The sequence below is a fragment of the Pleurodeles waltl genome, chromosome 5 (assembly GCF_031143425.1).
Source record: "Pleurodeles waltl isolate 20211129_DDA chromosome 5, aPleWal1.hap1.20221129, whole genome shotgun sequence".
Lineage (NCBI taxonomy): Eukaryota > Metazoa > Chordata > Amphibia > Caudata > Salamandridae > Pleurodeles > Pleurodeles waltl.
This window is the reverse complement of record NC_090444.1, coordinates 248,951,879-248,968,378: the sequence shown is the minus strand read 5'-3', so window position 1 is coordinate 248,968,378 and position 16,500 is coordinate 248,951,879. Positions and strand designations below refer to the sequence as shown.

Here is a 16,500-nt window from a genome sequence, read left to right as displayed (position 1 = left end):
ACGCTTCATCTTTACTCACCATCAAGTCCATTATGATGGCTGTAGTTTCGCTTTCCCAAAATAGTTACGGATGTGTGATTAGGACCGGACAACAGCCTTTTTGAAGATGGGCTCTGGAGGCTCAACGTTGGCCTTATCACGTTAGACCTCAACCCAGGGTGAATTTCTGGTGAAGATATGCAAACAAGTCACAAGATGTTAAAACACTTCACATCTTTGCACATTGTCAAAGCAGTACATAATCGTAGCTCTCATTTTTCAAATCGATTTTTTTCCCATGGTTTCATCATTAACAATTTGGTTTACTAGGAGCAGAGACCACAATTCATCAAACTGTCAAGAGGAGCACAAGTGAAAAATGCGCCCTTTGCCTCGATGACATCAAGAGAAAAACATCGCGTGGCCTTTGGCAGCAAAACTAAGTAATGGTATTTAGCCTTTGATAGAGATACTATGAGGGAAATTGTCATCACTGAATGGCCTTTTGAACCAGGTGACATCACAGAAAGTAACATCGGATCAGATTTATTGGTGCCACTTAATCTTAGATGTAGCTACTGGCACAGAAAATGCCATCACTAAAGTTAAAACGCCGACAATAAGTGACATATAAAAAATTAATCAGGTACTAAATCAGATAACTAGTATTTTAATTATAACCTAATTATTTAGCCGGATGCTGTCATGATGTGCCAGAGGTCAAATTCACACAGACAGCCATAAATAAACAAACACATTTAGCTAGGCCCACATCATATGCCCAGCACAGAGACAATTGACCAGTAAAAAGCCTGAAATGCAAACATACAAGCTCATTTGCCAAGTTTTGTCTCCAAATGCCCAGTAACCATTTCAAAGTCCTTGGTATATCTTAAATATTTTAGGTAAAATCTTGATGGTTTATGTACAAGCATTGCGAGCTTCCATACAAAAAAACTTATGCTTGGACACAGTTTTAAATGTTTACGCAAAGTGTCAATAAGCCAGAGTCAGTCATTGTTAGACCTGACAGTCTTAGGGTGGTCTTCCCCCAAGGTATTGCCTGCGTCCCTCCATTTTTCTGATCTTGATTTTGCTGGTTTTAGCAAACTGCACACTTTACCATTGTTAACCAGTGCTAAGAAGCTAAGGTGATTGTGCTCTCTCCCATAAACATGGTAGTATTAGCTCCAACCTAACTGGCATATTTAATTTACCTATAAGTATCTATTAAAGTGTGTGCTTTATGCGCCCAGGGCTTGTAAATTAAATGCTACTAGTGGGCCTGTAGCACTGATTGTGCCACCCACTTAAGCAGCCCCTTAACCATGTTTCAGGCCTGCCATTGCAAGGCTTTGTGCAGTTTTACTGCCACCTAGATTTGGCATTTAAAACCCTTTGCCAAGTCTCAAACTCCTGTATTATTACAAATGTCACTTCTAAGGTAGGTCCTATGTGACCCACACGGCAGGGTGCAGTGTATCTAAATGGCAGGATATGTACTTGGAAGGGAGGGAGTATCTTTTTCTGTTTTTGCGAGGGAGGTGCTAACACATAAACAAACAACAAGCTTTCTTAGCTGGGTGCCTGCTTCCCAGAAAGAAATACAAATGTGTGAATTTGGTTACATCTGCAATCCTATGAGGTCCACTGGAGCCAGGGGTGTAGCTTGATCAGTAACATTGGAGGGAGTGGCAGGTGGGGGATTTTCAGATTTTCCAACAACCAGGCTGGCACATAATGTGAAAATACATCATGACAAGCAGAGCACATGAGGGCCTAAAGAGGCAGTGGAAAAGGAGACAAATACAGTTCGGTAGGGGTACTAATTGAGAGAAAACAGAATATTTTGTAAAATAACCAACATTTTTGAAGACTTTGAAAGCACAGAATGAGAATGTTTGAGTTCCATTCTTTTCTGTGTGTATGTAAAATTCCCTTGTGAAATCAGATAGACAGCTCACCATACCTGACTGAAACCACATGTACCGAACAATTTTCAAAACAATATATTTATTAGGGGGTTTAAAACCCCAAACACCCCCACGTGGCGCTATGCCCATGTCTGGAGCTAGGACAGGCCTTAATTGAGGGAATCACTTGAAGCTTCCTGTGACAAAAATATTTTCTTTTTGAGAAGTACTGTAAGGGTGCTAGAAGCTGAGCTGTGAAGTGCATGCTTATAATGGACATTAATTAAAAAAAAGCTTTGCACTAGGTGTAATCTGTATATTACTGAAATATATACTTTAGCTCTTTCATCTTAACCTAAATTTATATGCACATTTTGTGTCGGACTATATTATACTCTGTGCAATGCATGCTTAAAATTATGACTTACACATTCAGAGTGATTTCAGGGACCTTCACAAATAGGTCACATTTTCCTGCTGCACCGAAAATGATTCAAGTCTATGGGCCTCTGGTTGCACACATAGGCATGTGTAGTGATTGCATTAACCAACAGAGGTTTCATTATTTAAAATAGTGCATTTCCCATTGAATAATTTAACTTTCATTTACTTTTCATTCAAGCTGTTTTATTTTATATGTAGTTTCTTGATGGTGAAAGATCTACAAACTAGTTACAGAATAGTTTGTTCTTTTTGACAACACCTTTGATTCTGCCTCCACATTCACTGACCCCGTCCCCATTGCAGTATTCATACTTTTTTTTAAATGACGTTCCATTGTTGCTTTGAATAGTTATGTAGGCCCAGATTTATTTTTTCATGCAACTCAGCAAAACAACAAGCAGCACTGCATGAAGGGAGGGGGCAGGAATATGCCTTATCAAAATATGTACTCTTGCACCATGGTGCAAAGGTGCCTGTGGTACAAGCAGTATTGTTTTTATGCAGAATGGACACGTTCCTGCACAAAAACAGTCCTTAGAGTCATTTTACTCTTTCTGAGTGTGCCGCAGGATGCAGTGCACTCTGAAGGAGGAAACAACAAGGAGAAATAACAATATTTCTCCTTGTTGCACCTCTCTTGGCAAGGCATACAATTCTATCACATTCATAGGTCTACCATTTTTGGTAAATGTGGGAATCCTTAGAATACATTGGCGGATGTGTCCCATAGGCTCTCATTATTCTAATGAGAGTACTGGATTTGAGCAGCAGAATCACCTGCGGTGTGGGGGGACTGTGTCTAACCCACTACAGGAGACACCTGTTGGCCTAATACAGGGTTTTGCTCCAGCTAACTAGCAGTGTCTCATCTCCACCCAAGAGCAGGGATGATTGGGCAGCCGAGTGCATGACACAATTGACTCCTCAGGGAAATCGTGGTCACTCCGATCGCATCCGTTTCTCACAGTTACATTAGTCTCACATATACAAGGACAAGCAAAGGCAGTATGTTTCAATAAGGTTTTAATGAAGCAACTGCATCTTAGATAATAAAGCATTTACTACAATAACCAGGACAATAAAGCATGACTGGATTAAAATAGTGGCAAGGAGAGTAAAGCATACAAATAACGCTACCATATTGTCACTAGAGTCATTAATTTAATTCCTACCTAGGCTAAATTAGAGCACAGCATGTTAAGGTCTAGTCCTGCCCTTCAGGTTCTCCTGGGAAGATATCATCCCTCATACCTGAGCAAGAGGCCTGATGTCTGCATACGCAGCTGTAACAAAGCAATCAGCATACAGTTGTGGTCATCTGGCTGGAATCTCCCTCTAATGTGTATGGTACAGAGAAGTGTTTTTAATAATAAAACAGCTGATGTTCTGAGAAAATGTCCCTATGTAAGGATGTGTATGTTTCTATGAACACTAGAGACAAAGCGTTACCACGTTTACTGGAAACCTATCTTACTGCAGCCTTGAAAGAAGCACAGAGTGAAAGAAATGTCTTGTTTAAGAACACAGTGCTGACCTAGACAAAGAACAGCTAGATAGAGAGAAATAAAACAAGACCGCAAAGGTGGCTATTGTTATAATGATATACGAAGCTGAATAATATATATATATATATGTATATATATATATATATATATATATATATAGGTTAAAGTGCATAACTGCAGGCCTGGTTTCCTAAAATAACATCCAAGGAGCTATAACTAAAATGGCTACACACATTCAAGCTTCACCCATGTAACACCTTCCTGGCGTAATGCAATGCAAGGCAACAACGTATCTATTGAGCAAGGACATTATGTTCCACTTGAATGTAGGATTCCTAGAGGCAATCAGATAAAGACCATAGTGAATAAATAGTGCTATGTAGAAAATAGTAAATTCTTGTACTGATAAAGTTGTCTCGTGTGGTCTCTCCTTGGACGTGTTGGTACAGTTGACTTCTGTCCTGAATTTTGACCCTTTTGTCCTGAATTTGTGTCCTAAATGTTGACCCTTTGTCCTGATGTTTTTACAGTCCTGTCCAGAATTTGCCTCCATACCAGGTGGCTACCCTAGTGGAGGAGCTCTCACTTACACTTCAAAGGGTAGTGGCCTGATCCCACACAAAGAAATGATAACCCCTCATAGATCTTCTAGCAGGCAGGACTGGGCTGAAAGGGGAACTGGTGCTCTTCAAAACCACTCTTAGAATTATTCAAATGCACATTTGGGTATATGTACTGGGTCTCTGACCTCCTCAAATCAGACACTTCTGGATCCAGAACTGAACTTCTGTCAAAAGGACTGCTGTGCTGCTCAAAGGACTCAACTGGACTGCTGCTTGTTGCACTGCTGCCTGCTGCTCGCTCCCGGACTCTGCCTGGAAGGACTCTACCTTTCCACCTAAAGTGATCTCCAAGGGCTTGTTAGCTTGCCTTCTGTTCTCAAATATCAGGGACAGTGTGCTCTGTGTCAAGCTACCGCAGGGTGAGCACAGAATAATTTAGGTTGTGTTGTGACTTACCCAGACTAGGACTGTGGCCCCTACTTGAACAGGGCGCATATCTCTGCCAAATAGAGACCCAATTTCTAACAGCCATGTGCAAGAAATTCCATCCATCACTGGTGTTCCTTCAGGAGTTATGGGCTGGCTTGACAGCACAGCTGTCACCAGACAATTATGTGAGTATCATGAGGAAGAGGCTTTGACTATGCCTTCATGTTAGGAACCAGGAGTACATATTGTGATTGGATAGATGTTGGGTGCTTCCACAAAACAAGCATTGCCAAAGGCAATAGGTCTTGCCTATGCAAGAGCTATTGGCTTTGTCAATATATTTTAGCCGTGGTGTGCACCAATGTGGCTGCTGTTCAGCATAGCTAAAAGTTAGTGGTGTAAAGGAAAGTGAAGTGGAGTGCCGCAAAGTTGACTGCCATGAAGTAGAATTTAGTGTTATGGAGTGCAGCAGGGTGGCGTTGAATGACTTAGAATGGCATAGAGTTGAGTGGCATGTAGTGTTGTAGAGTGTAATGGAGGGAGTAGAGTGTCATTCAGTAGAAGGGTGTAGGGTGGAATAGAGTGTTGTAGAGTTGAGTGGAGCAGTGTCATTGAGTGGAGTAGTGTCATAGAGTGGAGTGGCATGGAGTGTCGCAGAGTGGAGAGGCATAAAAGTTGTTGCGTAGGAGTGACCTATAAGTATTAAATAGAAAAGCTTAGGCCTGACAAAAGTTTTATTTTGCCAAGTCTAGAAAGTCAGCTTTAAAACTGCATTACAAGCTGTAGTGGCTGGCCTGAGAAATGTTTTATAGTGCTGCTTTGAGAGGGTTGCACAATTAGTGCTGCACCTCATGTTTAGTATTTAAGTTAAGGCCCCAGATAAGTGTGGTAACATTTACTAGGGCTTCAAAGTACATTAAATGTGCCCATTAGATATATGCCAATTTGACAACATTAGAAAAAGAGAGAACGAGCACTTTAGCACTAGCTAGCAGGATTAAAATGTGCAAAGTACTAAATGTCAATAAAAGAGGTTCTTCAAAAAATCTAGGGGTCTGAAAGCAAAAATCTTAGAGAATACTACACAAAAAGATGGTCTTTTCCAACAATAACCTATCCACATGCACATTGCATACCTACTAGTGAAATTCACATCTAGCCATAAATCTTTGCAATTTGCTTTACTAAGCTAAGGAATGTAAGACATTAATCAAACAGGCTCTTTGGAAAAATACAAGAGCTACGGATATACAGACACTGCAGAAATATCAAACACAATAAAATCATATTCTAGACTAAAACAAGAGTATTGAGCCTATAATTTGAATCCAGATTACAAACAAAAATATATGAGATTTTGTTTCCTGTTGATGCCAGTAGTTCAAATTTAGGGGTCTTGGAATACTAACTGCTTACCCGCAAAGGCCTGCCACTTGTGCAACTAGATAGAAGAGTCGATTGAGCATTTAATCTATTTCCTTATTTATTAGAGCCACGAAGGAGATACCCGAAAAAAAATGTAATGCAATCAATTGAATATCCACGAGAGGCTGTTGTGTATTGTTTTTCCACTACAGATTTTCAATTTATTGGGAAGTTAACTAAATGCCTAGATTATGGCTATTGTACTCTTATGGAATTGTGACTGAAACTGCTTGTATGGAATATTTGTAGATATGCTTTGATTTTTAAAGTATTTTTCTATTTTACAAATATTTTAATATATTTTGAACAATAAGTATTTTTTCATTCATTCACAAAAAGATGGTCATTTCCAACATTAACCTATCCACACATACACACACACATACACACACACATACACACACACACACACACTGCATTCCTCCTAGTGAAGATCGCATCTAGCAGGAAATCTCTGCTAAGTGCTTTCCTATGCTAAGGAAAGAACCCACACAAGCTATTTGCTCTGAACCATGTTTTCACAAAGCCGCCCTCTCTCAGAATGTATCATCATACGGTATCTTTAACCTCATAGTTCCAGTTCTTTCTAAACATATATTATAAAGATGCCATACAAGTTGTAGGTACCTCAAGATTGTTTGTGGGTGAGAGCATAAACTGGTCGTTTTAGCCCAACTGGCCTCAATGCAGCCTATCATCCTGCCGCTCTGAAAGAAACCATTGTAGGAGCTTGTTGCACATTGGGCTTGTGTCATGGAGGCACATTTGTCTTTCCCAGTAGAGGTTCCTCCCTGCTCTGATCTGGCCTTGCATGCTTCCACATAGTTGTTATCCAACCTACGTTATGTTTAAATGCTGAAATGTCAATCCTATGTTTCTTCTTGATTAAAAACGTTATCATTATTTTCCCAAGGGGCCAATATGAGCTGGTGATGTGGCTGTGAGTAGAAGGCTCCTACGTTGTTAATTCATGCAGTGGGTTTTTACATAATGTTCTCTTTTCTTAAAAAAACACAGCCTTGTTTTGGTTCCCGAGGTAGAGTGGAAACAAGAGAGCTCACCAGATTTCAAAACAGGCATCCCTTCCATTTAAGTACTCCTCTCTCTGTTTGAACACTTCAGTTTGTGTTGATTCTGGCCGCTCTCTCCTGTGAAATTTCCATGTTTATGGCAAGAGCACAACAAATTAAGCATTACCAGTGCAGGTGAGTTTTCAGATGTTGCCTACCGCCGAGGATATTTCCGGTGCAGGTTTTGATTGAGGTATTTGCACTGGCAAGTTGTCATTAGAGGTTTTTAGACAACCCGACAGGTGGCTAATTCTGATGGCATTTCAGCCCATCAAGGACATTTTTAGCACCAAATCAATATACTTGTATATTTATCCTTGAAGATCCTTTGGCAGTTACATATTGCAAACAAGAAGAGGCATAAGGTTTATCTTGCCCAATTATCCCTCAGAGAATAGAGAAAGACAAGAATGAGGAAGGGCGGCGGCTTCTAAATGAGGTAACCGTCATCGAAGTGGAGGAAATAATGAGGGTTGAACAGCAAATGGGCAAAAGAGTGGAAAATTTAGGGAGGCACAATGCTCCAGGGCCTATTCTGAACAACAAAACAAGACAAGTAGCATCCCAGGTTCACACCTGCATTACCCCGAACATAATGGATAACACTGAAAGCAACCAGGGGACAAAACAAGCGTCTGGCAAGAATATAAAGAGTAGTGCAACTATAAAGGAAAGAATAAAGGAGAAATTAACTTGTCTAACTACAAGGATCAGATATTCATAAAGAGGATTCTTGGACACGATAACTGTCAATATCAAATAAGTCTGATTTGCTACGAGCCCTTGAATGCAAATCTATAGGCAATCTGTCCTTGGGAAGTAATCATGGTGCAGAAGTGACAGATCAGTGAGCCACCCCAGAACCCTTAAGACAGAGCAGCAACCTGGGTATGGATAAGAAGGGCAGGAGAGCAGTAACACCACACGATGAAAAAGCATTCCAACTAATACAGCCCAGTATAACTTCAACAGTCAAACCGGTTCTAGGTTGTATTAGAATCGATAAGGGCACTGGAGTAAAACACGACCGCCTTCATGTGTCACTGATAGTGATCTCTTCAACAGAAGAAGTCGCACCAGACTTAGCGGAGGATAAGAGGTTATTCCTCCTCCACCGAAAAAGGGTGTGGGGAGAATTGGATAGCCTCATAACAACAATCAATTAAAGTGCTGAACTTCCAATAAGATAAATCGGACGTGCAAATAGAGTTGATGAACGTGATGGCAGAGCATATCGTGGGAATCAATCAGAGTCTGGATGCGTTAGCAGCCCTCATAGTTACTCAAGGCAAGCATCCACCCAGCAGGTCACCAGAAACATGTAGCTGAGGCCCTATAATTGATAAAGTGGTCATGCTTCCGGGTATAATGGCGTCTCTCCTTCAGACAGAGAGGTCAGTGGTAAGAAAAATTCAGTGCCACACTGCAGGAGGAATCTCCAAAGGCTCAGGTAGAAGAAACTGAACAATTGCAAGACATGATCAAAGAAGAATCCCCATAAAATCTGGAAAAATTCAAGGCGAAGACAACAATGATGAACCAGAGCTTGCTCAGATCAAGTGCCTCAAGTTCGGATCCAAACAAACTAACCAAAAGGCAACACAAGCAGGAAAGGAAGGTAAGGCATAATGAATCTTAAATAACGAAGCAAGAAACCAAAGAAATGTTCCCAATGTTCATTAAACGAAGAAAGATAAATTTGGACAGTTCAGTTATTAACACATCACTGGATCAGACAGTTAAGAGGTATGACTCAGCTGTGCCATTCTGGGCACAGCTGACACACAAGATCTTCCCAAAACATCAAATTCCATCAAATCGCTCCCTAATGGTTAAATACATCAGAGCTCATGTCATGTCAGGTAATATAATTCAATTCAAGGAGATCACTTGGTCAGTAGAAGAGGATAACAGTTGGAGAGGAAAGAATAGTAAAAGCCAACTAAGCCCACACAAAACAGTAAAAGTGGAGGACAACCAGAAAATTTGAGTGATAGCCTTAGCACTAAGGACGCACCAGTTATTAACTACGGGGTAGCACGAACGAACAATAGGAACTCCACACTAATAACAACAAATGCGTACAGTCTGGCCTGCAATAAAAAAATGCAAGCTGGGTGTAAAGTCAAAAAGAACGTAGTCAGGATCAAGCATGGTCCACGCAGCAGGATACACAAAGGGGTGGACTAGTTATGGCCAGCGAAAAAAACACACCTGAACTTCATCAACCAGCATCATTTAGCAGCACCAAAAAACACGCACCTGAATGTCATCGACCAGCATCATCTAATAACCCCAAAAACAGTCTGACTAAGCTTATCTTCCAGTCTAACTATGCCTCTCAATGACCAAATGACAAGTTGAATAGAGGAAACGTGCTAGAATTATTCAAGGATATCCCTGAGATAGGAGGTATAAGATCTACGGATTTACTAGCAGTGCAATATTACTTCAGGAGACATGGAGCTTAACATCTAACCGCTTAGCTGGATTCTTGGAACACAATACACCTGCCGAAAAGGCAGCAACCCCCAGCCATCCGAAAGGGGGTATGGCTATCTACATCTCCAAAAGTTACAAGTGGAAATCTGAATCCATTGATTCAGGAGAAAGTGGGCTCCAAGCAAGTCAAGTCAGGTAAAACAAAGAAATAAGAAAGTTTGGACTTGATAATGATAAATATATATATTTATCCAGACAAAGCAACAAAACAAAAGAGATTTGAGCTTCTAAAATACATGATAAAGCTATTGCAAAACCTGTTTCAAGGGTGGCCAATGCTGTTCTCAGGGGATTTCAACACCCATTTTCACAACCAGCGGTCTGGGTAATCTACCAGGCACAGGAGGCAAGTAGATTCAATAGAGGTGGACAATTTGATAGAATTACTGAAGGAGCAGGGGATGACGATCTTGAATGGGAAAGAGAAGGCAGATTGCCCAGCAGCAATCACGTTTTCAAGCGGCAAGTCCCTATCTACAATTGACTACACCTTTGTCAGCAATGACATCTGTCCCTGGGTTTCCTCATCTAAAATTAATGCATGCCCTGAAAGTGATCCTTCCCAAAGGTAACAAGCATTGTGTTACACCTGCAAAAGTATGGAGTAATCTATTATTTTACCCAGCAACCTGGAAACCATGGTTTAAAAAGACTTAGATGGTATGGCAGAGTTCCAAAGCAAATAATGGAAATGGTCTACCAACACAGACCCAATGAAGGGGTAACTCATGAAGCTCAAATACTAAAACATGGTTAGACTTCATTACGGTCCTACAAGTTAATTTCTCAGTAAAGTATGATCAGCAAAGGATCGCCATAGGTAAGGCTAGCGTGGAAAGAGATGTATATAATTGGTTTAATAAAGCATTACAAGACAGCAAACGCAACATTGCAAAGGAAACCAGAAGGCTGGCTGCTGAAGCCAAGAAAGGCATAAATATAGACAAAACACAATTAATCTCAATGAGGAAAGCATACAAAAAACATGCTGGAGGGAAAAAAGAGATATTCGGAAGAGCTGTGGGTGAACACACTATGGGCCAGCAGGCAATCAAATTGTAAAAGATTCTAGGGGCTAATAAACAACTTAACTAAAGGCAAAAATAGGTACCTAAATGCAGGAATTGCAGAGGAAACATGGACTGCATATGCACAGAAAATGTACGCTTCTCCTAGCACCAGGATCACAATGAGGACGTATAGCCAGACCAAGAGGAGAAGTGGAAACAGGTCATAACTCAGCGAGAGGAGACAGCAAATTCAAAAATTCATCAAGTCATCAAGAGGATGCCGACCCAAAGGAAGGCAGAGAAGCACAGAGTGGACAGAGACAATGGGCAAGTTCGTAAGAGTGCACTATTCAAACAAAATGTGACATACTGGGCCAAGTACTTAGCACCTATCTTCAACCTTATTTATATTAGCAACAATGTGCCAACATCTTGGAAAGGAAGCATCTTCCATCCAATATATAAAAATGGAATTTAATCATCTCCAGTCAACTACAGATTAATTGCCCTAATTGACATGGAAGCCAAAATCTGTGCCTCCTATATACTACAAGATCTTCTCGCTTGGATAGAGGAAAAACAGCTGATACCGAAAACCCAAACAGGGTTTAGGCCCAGTATGGAAACATTAATCAATCTAGCATCCCTGTGGATCCTGACTGAAAATGCAATGCAGAGGAAATCCAGGATATTTGCCTGTTTTGTCGATCTTAAAGTAGCCTTTGAACAAGTCCCACATGACCACTTATGGGCAAAAGTGGAAAGATGGGACATCCCAGGAGATATGGCAATCATCACCTTATACTCTGACATGTTCAACCAGGTAAAAGTTGGAGACCGCAGTACATTAAACGCAAAAATAAGCACTAGTAAAGAGTTGAAACAGGTGTGTCCTGGCCCCATGCCTATTTAATCTGTACCTTGCTGACATGATTAGTCATCTGAAAGAAATCAACGGCCATTCTCTAAATCTGGAAAAGGAAACAATAACCTGTTTACAATATGCAGAGGACATAGTCGTCCTCATCCAAACTGCATTAGAACTACAAAGATTGATCAATGCGCAGGCAAGTTATATTGAGAAACAAGGTTTGGAGCTGATCTTGCGGAAAACCCAAATCGTCCAGCTTGTGGACTCAAAACACAAGGCATATAAGTGGTTTATTAAAGGGGAACAGGTGGAGTCAATTTATTCATACAAACACCTGGATGTTATACTGGGACCCTACCTGTTGTGTAAAAACCGCTTCACGCATATGCAAGCAAAAGCCCAGTCACTGACATTCGCCTTCAAGCTTCTGAAGAAAAAAAACAGAATGGTGCTGCATTTGCTCACTTATTAACTGTGATGACAGCCCAATTGAACCCTTGTTGACGTATGGCTTGGAAATATGGCATGGCAAAGAAATACCTTTATTAGACCAATTACAAGTAAAAGTGTATAAAGCGGTCTTCAGTCTCTCAAAAGCTTGCGCACCGGCCCAGGTCCATTTGGAGTTTGGACTTCAAAATCAGAAATATCAATGCCTTAGCACCTTTGCAAAATTTTGTTGGCAAATCAGAGCCGCAGAGCACAGAACCCTGCACAGCTTGTGTTGGGCAGAGATACAAGCCCAGTTAGAGCCAAAATGCCCAAACTCATGGGGCGCACACCGGGATAATGCTTTAACTGCATTAGAGGTCCAGGAATACCACGGCCGCAAAAAATGGTCCAAGCGGCCTTTGCAAAGATATGTAACCTCTCATTCAAAAAACAAAACTAAGGCATGCCTGAGCAGTGATAAACTCATATACTATTGTGAAACCACAACCATATAGCAAAGCAATTAAACAGAGCTTTATGCTCTTCCGATTTGAGTTATTTGAATCTTAGGACCTCCTACCAGCATGGAAGGGCAATTTTATAGACCCAAGATGTCGATTATGTGGCTACAAAATGGAGAAAAAAAAGCCACCTTTTCTGCACATGCCTAAAGGTTTTGGGTCAAAGGATGATGATGCTTAAACCAATTTTTCTTGTTTTAAAAGTACAATCTTGCCGCCAAGCAGTTATAAGCTGGCTGGAGGGTGACAAAAATCACTTTGGCTTGTAGAGGCGTAGGATTCATGAATCTAGTGAGCAAGCTCTTGCATCAAGTGGCTTGACAAACAATTTGCCCAATTCTCGGTGAGGTAACTCAAGGCTCATGCTAGAGGATATGCCCCTGGACAAGGGAAAGAACCTTATGAACATTATACACCATTCTAGATTATTTGCATGCATTTTGCACATATGCTCAAGATCATACTTCAACCTCCGGGACTCAGCTTCCATTAGAACATGCACAACATTGATTAGTTTTTTTAGTATGTTTTTATGGATAGATGCTATTTATAGTTCCTTTTACCTCTTGCTATTTTATAGTGTAATGGTTTTTATTAACTATGCACTTGATAAATAAACTTGAAACTTGATAAATAATTCTTGTGATAATGGTAGTGTTTGCGACAATGGTGACAATCATGTCTGTTAGTTAACTATCATGCTCAAGACAAGACCCTAAGTACTTTCTTGCCAATTTTGTTGGCCATGGTCATGCCAATTTTGTTGGGTCCTTCACGGGCAAAAAAGCAAATCTCTCTTTAAGCTTTATTTGATTATTAAAAACAAAAATCACAAAAGTACAAATTTTATAGAAATCTGAATAATGAAACAAAACAGTACAGGGATACAGTTGAAATCAATAAAAAGCTACATGCAACTCTTCCTCAAATTTCACTAATGTAAAACTGACATAAATACATTCAAACACTCGGACTTTAACTGATGGTCTGTCGATCTTTGACCCACACCTAACCCAACCAACCACCCAAGGAACCTAGGACACATTCTGGACACCAACCTCATCGGGAAGCCACAGGCCAATGATATCACCTCCTCATCCTTCCACAGCTCCTGCATGTTATGTAAATTCTTCAAGTGTCTCCCACTGGACACCAGACGTACCATCACATAGGCCATAATTATAAGTAGATTGGACTACAGCAATGTACTATACACCTCATTCTAACTCATCTTCTTCACAGACTTCAAACCACTGACAACGCCACCTGCAGACTCATCCTCAACCCCCCATGTGGAACCCACACCACAATACTCCTAAGAGTGCTCCACTGGTTCCCCATCTGGAAGTGCTGCCAGTTCAGACTTCCCTCATATGCATTCAAGTCACTGCACAACACAGGACCCACATACCTCAATCACCAGCATCACTTCTAGCAATTCACCAGCCATATTCATTCAGCATCACTGTCACTTGCACCCACCCACATACACAGAAGTAGAATGGGAAGTTGATCATTTTCACAAGCTGCCAAATCCTGGAGTGACCTTCCCCAACACATCAGGGCCTCCTTTGCACTTCTTGAATTCCACAAGAAACTGAAGACCCGGCTATTCGATTAGCCTTCTTGCATGACCATTGAGACTGCCTGTATTCAGGCCCAGCCTCACCACACACCTAAACTCACCTACTCAGCACCTGGATAGCATCATGGGTGACAGGCAAGACTCTACAAATTCTCATTACATTCAAATGCTTATTACAATTTGTTTGTGTAAAACTAATTTCAAGAAGCATCCAACATAAAATTTCAAGAAGCATCCTACAATTTAGAAGCATACGCAAAAAAAAAGTACATTGTGCACTGTCTAAATCCATAAAGTTTAAGAACTTGTTTTAAATTGTTTCTCATTAGGGATTCACAGTAGTTACAAAAAAAGAAGACATGCTCCATAGAGTGCACAGAAGTCTTGTCACAGGGACAAATTAGCACAAACAAACCCTCTTGATGTCCAAGTGGAAAACAGAGATGAGATCTTATGGTTGTCAGCCAAAATTGTAAATGAAGCAATCTTTCCCAGGGACTCTATGTCCATGACAGGTCCTACTCCAATTTTCTGGAGTTTGGGCCATAGAACAGTCCCTCAACATTGGTTTTCCCATTTCCTTCTTTTCCCTTGGTGCCTCACAAAATGCCAAATACAATTTCTTTGTCCGAATAATATCTGCCTTTGTAAGCAAGTGAGGGGATTTAAGTAACTCATGTCTGTTGATAGATTTAGCAGAGGTCTCGATTTACTTATGCCATAGAATTGTGTAACCTTTGTCACATGCCAGACAGTCTAGAATGATGGCCTGATTAAAACCAAATGGAGATCCAGAACAACAAAGGCCAACCTTGATTTGAACCACTATATATGACATGCACAATTCCTCAAGCAAGAAAAAAAAATGAGAAGTCAATGGTGGAAGCCCAAGTAATGGCTGGCAAAATGGATTCTCTGGTACTTGCAGATTAGATATGTCCTTGTAATCCCAAACTCGTACCCTATAGGTCAAAACAGGTAAACAGATACGCTCAGAGACTTCCATAAAGGGTATGATAGGTTTATTGTCCACTCTACTGGCAAAGACAAATAATGCCCCTACTGAGTGGCTAATCAATGGCAACAAGAGTATAGGCCAGTCAAGTGCTCTGTGACCACTTTTTACAACCTCTAGTGAGAAATTCCTCCACCTATCTTAAAGATACCAAAGATGTGCTGAACTTAATTGAAACCATCAATGATTTTGATACCACACAGACGATCATTACATTAGACGTAGAGGCACTATACACTAATATTCCTCAAGAAGCAACCTTACAAGTAATAGAGATTGCCTTGCAAGAAGTATCATCAACCTTGTCTTCTCCTGTTTCTTTCATCCTACAGTGTGCTAGGTTGGCTTTGACAGAAAATGTCTTCTTCTTCGAGGATCAATTCTACCACCAAATTCAAGGTACTTCAATGGGGAGCACTTTTGCTCCCAGCCTAGCCTGCCTTTATATGTACGACTTTGAGAAGAAATACATTTTATTGCCAACTAATCCCTACATCAATCATGTTAAGTCATGGCGTCGCTATATAGATGATATTTTGATTATTTGGCAAGGGTCACTGATTCAGGCTGAGGAATTCATAACCTGGATTAACACCCTTGATCCCTTTTTGAAATTCACAGCCACTGTGGCTGATTGCCAATTACCTTTTCTAGACTTAATGATCACAATCAACAATGGTAAATTACAGACCAGTGTGTATCATAAGCCCACGGATCGCAACTCTCTTTTACTCAATGAAAGCCATCACCCAAAATCTTTGCTGGACAATTTACCCTTTGGGCAATTTCTACGTCTGAGACGTAATTGTAGTCTACCTAGAGAATTTGACCGCCAAGCTGACTCCCTTCAAAATAAACTTTCTGATCGCAACTATCCATCAAGAATTGTTAATCAAGCACGAAAGACAGCCAGGAACAATAACAGAGAGGCTCTATTGGCTCCTAAAGAAAAAAGTCCTCAGTCTAGGCTGACGTGTGTCTCGACTTACACTCATTTATCGAATTCTATCAAGAAACTGATTAATAAAAGGTGGTTTATCCTAACGAGTGGCGGTTGCAACTTACCAAGGCCTCTCTTTGCTTTCAAACGGACTGCCAACATAAAAGATCTAGTGGTTCATACACGTCCACGAATCCAATGTGACCCCTCCAACCAAAAGACGTTCTGGAGTCTACCACCAGTCGTGGGTCACCAACCCTGTGGGAACTGTAATGTATGTGGCTTGACAAGACACC

The 16,500-nt window shown here is 40.7% G+C and overlaps 1 protein-coding gene across 2 annotated transcripts in view; it reads right to left on the bottom strand.

Moving 5' to 3' along the window:
• MTA3 (metastasis associated 1 family member 3) overlaps positions 1-16,500 on the bottom strand; it is a 964,160-nt gene that overhangs the window by 211,372 nt on the left and 736,288 nt on the right. For both annotated transcript variants that reach the window (XM_069233985.1, XM_069233984.1), the window contains exon 16: positions 20-166. In XM_069233985.1, the coding sequence (XP_069090086.1) occupies positions 20-166 (147 nt within the window). The remainder of the gene's footprint in view (positions 1-19; positions 167-16,500) is intronic.